General features: G+C 33.4%; 1 protein-coding gene across 1 annotated transcript; it reads right to left on the bottom strand.

Annotated features, from left to right (window-relative positions):
- Window positions 1-6,723: 6,723 nt before the first annotated feature.
- LOC107777335 (uncharacterized) lies at window positions 6,724-11,874 on the bottom strand. The gene is made up of 5 exons (XM_075219638.1): window positions 10,216-11,874; window positions 10,005-10,128; window positions 9,629-9,928; window positions 9,431-9,535; window positions 6,724-7,365 (listed from the first exon to the last, which is right to left on the bottom strand). Exons 1-5 carry the CDS (start codon window positions 10,665-10,667, stop codon window positions 7,240-7,242), a joined length of 1,107 nt encoding a protein of 368 aa, XP_075075739.1. The 5' UTR covers window positions 10,668-11,874; the 3' UTR covers window positions 6,724-7,239.
- Between the last annotated feature and the right edge of the window lie 1,544 nt (window positions 11,875-13,418).

The following is a 13,418-nucleotide window of genomic DNA, read 5'->3' as shown; positions in this document are numbered from 1 at the left end:
TGTAAAACAATTGTTTAAGCACAAGAAAACTCTTCTTCATAATATTTTCCTACTTCAGGAGGCAATTTCAATTGTGTTACTTCTTCAGGAGCAAATTTAAAATACGAAATATTGAGTATATATTCTCTCAATTATATTACCTCTTCTGAAGGTGAACTGTGATATATTCATAACAAGAGTGCGTTCATATTTACCCGATTTATTAATATTGTCACATTCACTTCAGGGAATGGATTAATATTATCCAAAGTTCTCATCCTTCAGGAAATCGAACATAATTATCGGAATGCACATTAATCACATCAAATCGTGATGCCTCAATCTCTTTTAAAATATTTACTACTTCAGGAGCAAATCGAGGCGTGCATTTAATATAGAGAATATTTATGTAGTTTATCTTCAATTGTAACCATAGAAAGCCTAAATTATCACTTCTGGTGATCATAGACATATACCACTTCTGGTGGTTAATTACAATGAGATATATGAAATATAACTACTTCTGGTGGTTGTATATTTCTTGCAAACTCTGCTAGAGTTTAAGTTGATCTAATAATATTATCCATATTCTTCAAAATGACATAAATAAGATATATTATAGTAAACATCATTATCAAATCATAATTTATTTTTTATGTACAACAATTACATAACCATACTATCTATTACAAACAACAAAAATTAAAATATTTACATTTTTATAGATTCACCACCGATTACATGACTTGTTTCTCCTTCTGGGAGTGCAAGGTAATCAGTTACATCCAAATGCATGAAGTCTAAATTATCTTCAGAAATAAAATTTGTTTCAGCATTTTTCTCTGTCTTCTTTAGGGAGGCTTGATAAAGCTCAACCAGGTGCTTTGGCGTACGACAGGTACGTGACCAGTGCCCTTTTTCTCCACATCTATAGCATGCATTTTCTGCATTTGGTGTTTGCGCCGCTTCATGCTTTTGTTCCTTCCTTTTCCACTGCTGGTGTTGAGGAGTGTTCTTTGGTGCATTATTATTACCATGATTAGAGTTTCTTTCCCGACCACGACCATGACCACGACTGGGGCCGCGACCTTTTCCACGTTTAGCCTGGTGGAAGTTCGTCTCATTCACTTCAGGGAATGGACAAGAACCAGTAGGTCGGCTTTCATGATTTTTCATTAATAGCCCATTATGTTGCTCGTCTATAAAAAGATGTGAGATAAGTTTAGAATACTTTTTAAATCCCATCTCTCGATATTGCTACTGCAGGAGCATATTCGAGGCATGAAAAGTGGTGAAAGTTTTCTCCAATATATCATGATCAGTAATATTATCACCACATAACTTCAATTGCGAAATAATTCTGAACATAGCAGAATTATACTCACTGATAGATTTAAAATCTTGTAGCCTTAGATGAGTCCAATCATATCGTGCCTGTGGAAGAACGACCATCTTCAGGTGGTCATATCTATCTTTCAAATTATTCCACAGTATGACTGGATTTTTAACAGTAAGATATTCCATTTTTCAGGCCCTCATCAAGGTGAGGGCCTGAAATCTCTTAATGAACTGATGTACATAATGAACTGAAATCTCTTCTATTTAATGAAATCTCTTAATATATTATTCGAATTCAAACTGATGTACATAATGAACTGAAATCTCTTCTATTTATAGAAGAAAGGAAGCTGTTGTGTAAGCTGCTACTACAAGCTGCTGTGTAAGCTGCTACGCAAGCTGCTGTGTAAGCAGCTACGCAAGTTGCTGTGTAAGCTGCTACACAAGCTATTGTGTAAGCTGCTACTACAAGCTGCTGTGTAAGCTGCTACGCAAACTGCTGTGTAAGCTGCTACTATACTAGATATGGATAATCTTCTACTGAGAGCAATGTTTATCCATAACGGAGTACTGAATGGATAAGCTTATTATACTCGGTATGGATAATCTTCTACCTAGGGTAATGTTTATCCATAACCGGGTACCGAAGTGATATGCTTCTTCAGGAAGCTTATTTCCAATAGAGTACTAAATAGATAAACATATTTACGGTGGAGTCTCATATGGATAAGCTTCTTCAGGAAGATTATTTACAACGGAGTACTAAATGAACATCCATAATATAATATATTTATAGCAGTCTAATATTTTTCATAAGATTTTCAGTTTGCTCGGAGGCGAATCTTTAGATCTTTATCTAAAAAGTCCAATTGTAAAAAAAATATCTATTTACTAAACAATAGATACAAAACGTGAGAATTAGCGAAGATTTCTCTAATCTCTAGTGCCCATTAACCCCTTCTATGGGCGAAAAAAATTTAGAAATAGTCTGATTCATAACTGCTAATTAAAAAGTCACAATTTCAAAATAATCAAAATTTAGTTATATTTTTGTATAAAAATTAAATTTGAACGAAAACACTCTTAAAAATTCGACAAAATTCCAATATAAGATGCCGGAGTTCGAATTTTTTACATATAAATTCTAGCATCATATGCTGGAAATTCATAATGTGCTGGAGTTCCAACATAATATGCTAAAAGTTTTTACATAGCAACTTCATAATCCAGCATATATGCTGGAACTTTCCGTATTCCAGCTAGGATATTTTGTCCAGATTTTATCTTCTTATAAAATAGTGACTATTTTCCAGTGATTTTAAGAACTCTAACTATTTTTCAGCTACCAGTCCAAAAACTGGATAGCACGTGCTATTTTGACCTTCCATGGATGCACTTGCTATTAGGCTTTTTGAGTAGGGGTGGGCGTTCGGGCAGTTCGAATTAGATATGAGAATTTCGGTTTAGATTTTCGATTTTCGGATTTAAGAAATGACAATCCAAATTCAATCTAAATAAGTTCAGACTGGATCGGATTTTTTAAGTTCCGTTTCAGATTAATCAGTTTGTATATTATGAATTTTCGATTTTGAGTGTATAAGTTGAGATGTTGCTACTTTTTACAAAAATGAATATCCAAATGAAGTACTCATGCTAAATTGCCTGAAAAAGTTCCTCATTCTTGCCGCAATCATCCAAATAAAGTATTCAAATAATAAAATTATTATAAAAATACAATAGAGACATTAATACGGCCGATAAGAAGTAGCAATAGTAAAATCATGTCCAAATAAAAAGTATTCTGATAGTAACTTAGTAATTAATATTGAATATATGAGATGATATCCAATGGGTAGGTATTGAACTTATTGCTATTGTCATATGAATAATGGACTAAATATAAAGTATAAAAATTTCAAATTTTCGGATATCCAAATATCCGAAGTACCAAATTCAATATCCAATCCAATATCCAACCTTTTAAAATTAAATCCAAAATCTAATTTGTAATCCGAAAATTCAAACCAAAAAAAACTAAAAAAAAAATCAGATTTGGATTTGGATTTTGGATTTGCCCAAACTATACTTACCCTTATTTTTTGTAAATATTGCACGGGGCGCCCTATTTGGTCGCCCCCATTTAACCTATACCCATTTTTTTAAATTTTTTTAACTTGTACCCACTTTTTAAATAACTTCAGCCCCATTTCTCCTCCTCCTTCTCCTCATTCTTCTTCTTCTTCTTCTTCTTCTTCTTCTTCTTCTTCTTCTTCTTCTTCTTCTTCTTCTTCTTCTTCTTCTTCTTCTTCTTCTTCTTCTTCTTCTTCTTCTTGTTGCTGCTGCTGTTGTTGTTGTTGCTGCTATGGAACTTCAATTCATGGGATGATTGCCATAAATATGATACTATTTTTTCTTTTTGGGGCAAAGGACTAACATTCTCATATAGTGCGCATAATCTTTTTAATCTTAATCTCCTTACCAGTGCCTTTTAATTTTCTTTTAGACAGTGATATCATGATTTCTTCTATTTGAGTCAAAATATTACAGCAAATTCTGGAGTGATTTTTATTAGCAGATTCGAATTGTATTGGATTTTAGATCAATAAACAATGTTAATTAAGCATGATTTTCTCGTCAGCAGCTTGACCACATTGGATTTTAGATTGATAGGCTTAGTTGATTTAGCATCACCAGTTCTAGAGCTGAAGTTCGATAGTTACAAAATAAAAACTTCAGTTCTAGAGCTGAAGTTTGCGAGTTACAAAACAAAAACTTCAGCTCTAGAGCTGAAGTTCGCGAGTTACAAAACAAAAACTTCAACTCTAGAGCTAAAGTTTGCCAGTTACAAAAACAAAAACTTCAGCTTTAGAGCTGAAGTTCGCGAGTTACAAAATAAAAACTTCAGCTTTAGAGCTGAAGTTCGCCAGTTACATAAACAAAAATTTCAGCACACTTGGTTCAACACACTTGCTACTTCAGGCCTGTCTACTAGAATGCTGAAGTTTTACGTGATTGCCTTTGCTACTTCAACTCCGTATGCTGAAGTTATGTGAAAAAGCGGGTACGCTTGTAATTTTTTTACAAACCGGGCACATATTAAAACGTGACACAAAAAACGGGTATAGATGCAAATGCCCCTTATTTTTTAAGCATTTTTAGGCCAGTTTTAACATGGGATATCGGCGGAATTCACCCTTCTAAAATTTCGTGACGTTCAATTGAACAAGGAGCACTAGAGAACAAGGACTATCATCCATAGGTTTACTTTACTTTTTGTTAGTTACAACTTACACATATACTTTCGGGGGAAAAAATTGGAGCATATTCTTTTTTTTAAAGGTAACTTTTCACTAGGGTTGGACCGCTTATTGACTCGCCCATTGTTGAACTCACCCCATCTTGAACCAGCCCATCAAAAGTTGAATTATTTTAGTCCAAATTGATCCATGAGCAACTTTGCTAAAATATTTTTAAAATAATTCTTTGTATTTGACATGTTATATATGATCATAACAAAAACAAAAAAAAGGGTCTTATTTGGTAATTAAACAATTCATGAGAAAAAATACACTAACTAAAACTGGATAAAAGTTGGGCGAGTTGGACTATCTCACAAATTTTAACTCATATCGACACAACTCATCTCAGCCCAAGTAACTTTTGGGCGAGTCATTAATACATTTATTGCTCAGTCCCTTTTAATCCGTCCAAAATCATCCTAACCTGCTTATTTATCACCCTTACTTTGCACGTATGACTTTTATAAAATATAATAAAGAACAGACAACTACTTAGAATCAATTATCCCTAAGAAAATACAAAATGATAGTCAATGCTATTTACTATAGCCTAAAGTTGTAACTAAAGGAAAACATTTGTTTCTTTTGATAACAATTAAAGTTAAAGCTAAACTAATAAAAGCTCAAAATATTAGTAATATATGATCAAATTCTTTCATTACGTATACGCTGCCACATCAAAGCCAAAATAACCATTTCAAACCTTTTCCCATCAATAAAACTTGTAAATGACTTAACACTACTAGGGGGTGTGCATTCGAATCGGTTTATCGATAAATCGAATCGATTATTTGTTATCGGTTTATCGATTTCAATTTTTCGGTTTATCGATTTCGATTTCGATTTCAAAATTTTCCTTATCGATTTATCGATTTCGATTTCGATTTTGTCCTCTTCGATTATCGGTTTATCGATAAACCGATAAGCTACAGTAAATTGTTTTTAATTTTTTTTAATTTTTTTTTTAATTTTTTTACCCTTATTCTATAATACTCTTTCCTTTACCCTAAGTCTCTAACCCTATTATTTCCTCTACCACATTTAAGGAATGATCATATTTAAAGCTCAAGGGAATGAAGTTCAAATTAATGGAAAACAGAATTAGCCGTGATAATGTATTTTGATTTTTTATTTGTTTATACCGTTGGAGTGTTGGTGACATACATTTGATCCCTTACTTTAGTTTCGTTGCATGTGCTTGTTGACACAATTTTTATGTTATAAACGGTGCTCTTCTTATTTTAGCTTCCTTTTGTCCATATTAGTTAGGTGTGTTTGCAGCGATATACTTTCCGTGGAATCCCGTAAATTTTCTTATTGGTGTAATCGATAACCGAATCGATAAGCCCCAAAAATCGATAAATCGAAATCGAAAAAATCGAAACCTTATTGAAACGATAACGATATGCATATGTACAAATCGATAATCGATAAGTAATTATCGATAAGGGTCAAAATCGAATCGATAAATCGAATGCATGCCCCTAAACACTACAAGAGAACATGCAATTAGCTAGGAACCAAAATTCTAGCTAACTTACCAAGAGTCCTAGCTAACACCGATTTAGCTAGGAAATTGACCTTAGCTAATATGCTCTTAGCTAAATTTTAGCTAAAAAAATTATTTTATCCGTTGCTAATATAGCTAGGGATATTTGCTTGGCACTAATCCCTCGCAATCCTTTGCTAGGAAATGTGGTAGCTAAATCCCAAGCAAACTTTCTTTGGTCAATGTTGACTTTGTTGAAGCGTAGCTAGGCTATTAGCTAAGGACTTATTCCATGCTAATATTTGCTACGACTAGACTAGCTAAATTCCAAGCAAATTTTGACTGGTGAGCGTTGATTTCATTACAACATAACTAGGAATATCCCTAGCTAAACTTACAAACGTTCTAGCTAAATTACTAGTAGGATTTTTGTCTATAGCTAATTTGGTTGCTAATTTGATAAATATCCTAGCCTATATTTGGTTTGGCTTGGGATATTTTCCAGGCTAAATCTAGCTTGGAATAATTCCTATATTATATATGATGAAATACGAATATAATTTTCTACGTAATTTGACATGAGACAAAATAAATAATTAAATCCATAAATTTGTACGTAAGCATAATCATGGTACCATTAATCCTAGAACAACGAAGTATATATATGTCTATTGGCAAATAAAATATGCCTTAAATTAAATAATTAATAACATAAACTCTACTATTCTAAGATGGGGGACAACCAGAGCCGTTTGGTGGTGGTTGAGAAGTTAAATCAAGCATCTCCCGCACGACAGCACGAGCCGCAACTTTTACTTCTTCTTGCATATCCTCCCGAATATCTGCTTGAATTCGTGCCAACATGTTCTCCATCCGTTGCTCCATTGCACGATCAAGAAGTTGCTGAAATTCAGGTGTTTCAAAAACTTGTTGAGTAGGAACATTTGGAGGATTAAGAGCACTAGAGGATGCACAATTATTGTCCAATGAATCTGCCAGAATATAATTTTTGGGACCAAGACCATATATTCTTCCCTTTTTTGCGCCTCCAGCTATTTCAATCCAAGTTTTTAGTAGTTGCCCATCTGGTATGGTTTTCAACAAATCCACAACAGTTTCTTCGCTAGTTTTTTCTCATTCCTCATCTCCATTTGTTGCCATGTTTCTTTCCATCTCTTCATCATCTACTTCAAAACTTTCTTCATCCCTTGATGTTGAAGTCTCACCTACCTTCACCTTAATAATTTCTGTAAATGTATGCTGAAAAGAATTATAGTAATTAGTTATTACATAGAATAAAAAAGTGACAAGGTAGATAAAATTTGTGTGAAGCAGTCAGATTGTTCTGTAATGAAAGAAATGGATAATGGAGAAATAAACTTCTCTAATTGTCAAAGTACATAATAGAAAATGTAAAAAACAATTCATTTAGTATCAGATGGCATCTTATCACTGTTAATTTCTTGATGTGCATAAGAAGAGGTGCTATAGAGTTGTTGTATGTTTCTCAACTTTAGAATGTGCAAAAACTTAGAAGCTTTTCTTACAATTCATAAACAAAAAATGCAGGGTAAGATAATAGGTGCTTGTGATATTCTACCATAATTATGTCCTTGAACAATAACTCTAATACTAGTCCTAGAGAACATTGTTGGGACAGAAGAAAAGAATCACTGTAGGCATATCATAGCACATAATTGATAGCTCCCTTGCAGCTTTAGTGTACACATTTAACATGCACATAACTTATACAAGTGTGTATCTTCGTGTGTGTGTGTTTAGTTAACGTACTCAAAAGAAAATTATGGTCATACTAATATCTTAAGTCACATATCTTGTCAGATGGTCATCATAGTTGTAGTCCCTCACAGCCTGCCAAATTTTCCAGTAAGGTATATGAGTAAAAATTAAAAGGACCAGCACAATCAAATTTGCACCAACTTACATCTGTTATAACTTTAATGTCTTGTGCCAAAACAAGACATATTTAAATCAACAAATAAAAGAGGGGAGGGGAGGAGTGGTAACAATATATATAGTATCATAGCTTCCTAACATAGTACTATAACTAGCCAGATTTGTGAAGAACTTTGTTCCCCTTCCTACAACAATGCAAAAAGATTGAAACCGTCATCTTAGATAAAAGCTACCTATATTTAGAAATAATGTTTACTTCTGTAACAATATTTGTTATTTCCTCCAAGCCAAAGTTAATCTCAAGTGGCAGTAATATATTGTTGAAAGTAATTATTTTCTTGTTCAATACTTCCTTTTGATTTAAGTACTCCTTTTGAAATTTGAAGATCATTTATCATAAATTAGCTAGTTTTACTCTAGCTAGTAGCTTGCTGCAATACTCTCCTTCTTTATCTGAACATGAGATGGACAATGTGAGCAAACTCTTGTAGGTTAGAGTTGTGGAGTTTTTTGTATTAAATTCAGTTTTATATATATATATATATATATATATATATATATATATATATATATATATATATATATATATATATATATATATAACAGTGCCTTCGACAAGAAAGTCTATCTAAATACCCTCCTAGTTCCATGCCCAGACTTAATTTACTCTACGACCAAGGTTGTTATCATCCATCATAACCAGAAACTGCCCCACTTCACCTAATAAGCTGCCTACTACTTTTCTTCCTAGTCTAATATCATTATAGCATATTTTTACACTCGACAATGCTCACCAAAGAGACCATCAAGATTCTCAAAATCCAACAGTAGCCTAAAACTTCAGTTTCTTAACTCATTGAATAACTCCATGACTTCAGCATTCCAATCACAATAACATCACTTGTAGATTAAATCAATTACCAATGATAAGTAATCATGCCAAGGGATCAGGATACTTTCAGATACATAATATTTGAGAAAGGATATATGAAATGACATGCATAGAAGAAAATGATAGCTTGAACCACTTTCACTTTGATCAGTTGAACCACTTTCTCAGTTTGAGAAGTGTAAAATAAACAAAAAACCATGGGTTAAATTTTCCTTGGGCTTATGAAGATGATAAGGTGAATCCAACTAATAGAGTAGCTGGTAACCATTCTATTGATACTAAAGTGAAGGGAGCTGCTAATGGGGAAGCCTATTGGGGAGCAAAGTTATTCACAAAAATAATGAGAACAACAATCAGAATGAAAACATCGACCAGGTATTACAAAAGTAAAAAAAGGACAGTATAATAAAATATTTTTCTAACACAGATGAAGGAAAAGACAAGACTAACAATGAGAAAGGGGAGAAGTAGAAGACTCAGCAGGTGTTGCACTAAAGAAATGAGATAAAAACGTACCCACATCCTTTCTGACTTTCCACATATCCACTTCTTTTCATTTTTTGTTCTGTGAGACTTCAGAAATAATTCATTATTACGGAGATCTTTCCCTGTTATCTCCTTCTGCAATCATTAAGAATATTGTTAATTAACAGAATATATCATAGAAAAAAATTAGACTAATACTAATTAATACTGAAAAGATTAAAAAAATACGTGTCTTCTTCTGTACTCAGCAAATGCAACTGATCCTCCGGTATGTAAGGAAGGACCTTCTCCATTATTAGATGACATTCTATTCTTCGAGTTGATTTCTGATTTCTTTGTAAAATTCTCAGAGTTCCAATATTCCATCAAAACGTCCCAGTGATCTTTAGCAATCCATCCCGGTATTTCTTTTGTTTTTGAAAATTGTCTTTTTGCTTTTCCCAAACTGTCACTTAACCTTTCACTCCCCACATGCTCAAAAGTCCATCGAATAAAAACTTTATCCTTACTAGGAAAAGAATATTTTTTCTGCAATTAGAAAGTAAACATTCAGTTTGGTATCATTTATCAAGTTAAGTCAATTACGACAGTTAAGTATAAATACCTCGAAGTCATTGAACCATCTATCTCGTACATGCTCCGGAACTTTGCTCCAACAATGCCATGATCCAGAGAAGCTTTTCTTAAAGGCTGTTGTTACATTCCGAACAGCTTCATGTGGGCAAAATCTACAAAATAATTAATATAATATTTTATTGGAAGATAACTAAATGAAAACGAATTTAACCACAACTTGTATAACCAGATTTACTTACGTGTCTCCGTTTACTTTCAAAGATATTATTCCACGAGTAGTATCTCGTCTTGCCTGTGGATTACTACTTCCATAAGATGCAAGTGTTTGTTTAGCAGAAACATCTTGAGAATGAGTTTCTTGTTGATAACCAACATCCTGAGAAGAACGAGGTGCTTGTTGATGACCAATATTTAGGGAAGCAGGAGTTGCTTGTTGACCACCAACATTTTGAGAAGCAGAAGTTGTTTGTTGAGCATGAACATCTTGAGATGTACGTATAAGCTGCCGAAAACTACTTTCATGAGACGAGATAATATGTTGTTTTGAACCAACTTGTTGAGATGTAGGGGGTGATGGTTCACTAATATTGGCATGAGAAGTGTTCGGTAGTTGTTGGTAGCCTTCTCCCCCTTTGTTAGACATGCCCCCACGACCTCCCCAACTACGTTTAGTGCCTCTTCCCCTTGTCATACTTCCTGATCAAATACTGGCAAGAAGAGTAGAACAACAATAATAATAATAACAAACAGAACATATAAAATATAAAAATTTGACCATCCAAATATTTTGCTAGAACAAGCATAACAGAACATATAAAGTATAAAAATTTGACCATCCAAATATTTTGCTACAACAAGCATAACAGAGACCTCTCTATTTGACCTTTTAGCAAAACAATTCACCTACTTTTTCCCCTTTTTAATAGATCTTCTTTGATAAGAAATGATATTTTTCTGTCTTTTAGTGGGAGGAGGATTTATAGTTTACCTGTTATATTTTTTATGGAGATTTTGATATGATTATCACAATCTGGTATCTATTTTGTTCACAAGATATGTTATGAGCGCGAATTGCGAATTCAGCTAGTAGCCTAGTACTAGGAAAATGTAAGGTTTTGGAATATAAAATGCGGAGAATGATATCATAGATTTGAGTTTGGCCTAGCTAGTATTCTGCTACTTGTTTGAAAATAGCCATGTAAACAATGGGAACTAACAATTTCTGCATGGGATGTACCATATTGCTATCATGTAATATGTACTGCTAATGCTACAAGCTGTAGAAAATATCAGCAATCACAATAAAGAACACAAACAAAAATATTGCAGTAAAAGTCATGTGTTATACTTAACAGCTTGTTTTCTATGAATGTCATTATTTTCACTATAATTTTGCTCAAATTTCAATTACTTTGTTCATCTTCTTCATCTTCATCAGATTCTTCTATCTCTTCATCACTTTCAATATCATCAATATCATGCACTCTTTCGATTTCAGCGGTCTCTTTTTCAAAGTCATGTACTTCCAGCTCACCATTTTCATGACGTAAGCAGTCAAGATCATCAGTGACATTTGGAAGTATCACGGGCAAATCCTCCTCTTCTTCTTGGTACGGGATATTTGGAGAATCAATACGGCTTCTAGCTTTTATTTTGCACACTGCCCACCAATCAACCCTATCTTTTCTTTTACTGGGATATTCTGCAAAATAGACTTGTTGTGCTTGTTCAGCCAACACGAAAGGTTCATAGGCATAGCTCGAGAAACTTTTCTTATGATTGATATCGATTAGACCATATTGATTATGAACCTTCAGCCCTCGGCCCATTGTTGGATCAAACCAATCACATTTGAACAACACGAGAGTAGTTCTTTTCTTTGTCGGATTAGAATACTCTAGTTGTATCACCTCAACGAGCAATCCATAGTAGTCACTTTCATAGTCACTCCAACTTGTTCCTTTGATGCACACACCACTATTCATAGTTGTTTTGTTAGAGCCATATGTAAGAGTGTCAAACTTATAGCCATTCGTAATATACTGAGGCCATGTTTGCACCCATTTAAAAGGACCAGAAGCTAAGTCTTTCAATCGCTCATCAGTTATGTTATTAGCTGGATTAAAGACCTATTAATAAAATAAATAACCAATAGTATGTTTAGTTAAATATAAATTTTAAGCCAAGACAAATAAAGACTACAAATTCTTTTATTTAATTGTAATTTACTCACATAAGCTTCAAACCACTTGGCAAATCTATTATTTGTCTCTTTCTCAATTTGCTCGAGGCTAATGTTTTCCGAATTCCTTTTTAATTCAGTTTCAAAAATACTACAAGAGCAATGAAATTCTAGTTATGTTAGCCCATTAATGAAACATATGTGCACTAAATTGGTCAAAAATTTAACTTACAGGACGAATTGTTGAATCTCCTCACAATTTAACAGAACATACAAATGTGCTGCATCCCACTCATGATCAGCCAAATACCGACCATCTTTCCCCCCACTCGAACGTCATGGATGCAGAAAGATGGACAAACAACCATCAGGTGCATCAACTTCATCTCCATCATCATTTCGAGTAACTTTGTTTAGCCTAGTTTGCACGTTAGGAAGGAAATAATGGGAACTGAATGTTGAAATTTCTTGAATGATATAAGCTTCACATATTGATCCCTCAACACGAGCTCTATTTTCACCTTCTTTTTGTAAGTGTGTAGCTCCCTATAATTAAAATATATTTTAGAATGTTGTTAAATAAATAAATTAATTATCTAATCAAAGATTCAATTTAGACTCTTACCGCTCAAAAGGATACATCCACTGAAACTGAACTGGACCACCAACTATTGCTTCATATGCTAAATGAATCGGCAGATGTTCCATGGGATCAAAGAAACTAGGAGGAAATATTTTCTCTATCTTGCAAATTGTAATATTTATGCTTTCTTCAAGATTTTGTAGATCTTCTACTTTTAAAACAGTTGCACATAAGCCTTTAAAAAATAAGCTGATCTCCGTTAAGGCATTCTAAATTGGCTCTGGCAAAAAATCTCGAAATGCAATTGGTAGTAACCTTTCCAGAAATACATGACAATCATGGCTCTTCATCCTTGATAATTTATAATCTTCCATGTCTACACATCTAGATAAATTGGAGGCATAACCATCTGGAAACCTTAAACTTTTCACCCATTCACATATCAACTTTCTTTGTTCTTTTGTTAGTGAGTATACTGCCTTTAGCTTCAAAAGTTTCCCTTGATGCTCCTTCAATTCAAGCTCTGGACGATTGCAGTAAGTCTGCACATCCATTCTAGCTTTTAAATTGTCCTTCGTTTTATCCTTTACATCCATTACTGTGTTAAATATATTATCAAACACGTTTTTCTCGATATGCATCACATCGAGATTATGCCGAATAATATTATCACGCCA

This window comes from Nicotiana tabacum, chromosome 1 (genome assembly GCF_000715075.1).
Source record: "Nicotiana tabacum cultivar K326 chromosome 1, ASM71507v2, whole genome shotgun sequence".
NCBI lineage: Eukaryota > Viridiplantae > Streptophyta > Magnoliopsida > Solanales > Solanaceae > Nicotiana > Nicotiana tabacum.
This window is presented reverse-complemented; position numbering and strand designations above follow the sequence as displayed.

Coding starts and splice junctions, on each gene's coding strand:
- LOC107777335 (XM_075219638.1), bottom strand. CDS start 10,667: ATGACAAGGGGAAGAGGCACTAAACGTAGTTGGGGAGGTCGTGGGGGC. Junction 10,129..10,215: donor TTGAAAGTAAACGGAGACAC/GTAAGTAAATCT, acceptor ATTATTTTGTAG/ATTTTGCCCACATGAAGCTG. Junction 9,929..10,004: donor GATGGTTCAATGACTTCGAG/GTATTTATACTT, acceptor TTCTAATTGCAG/AAAAAATATTCTTTTCCTAG.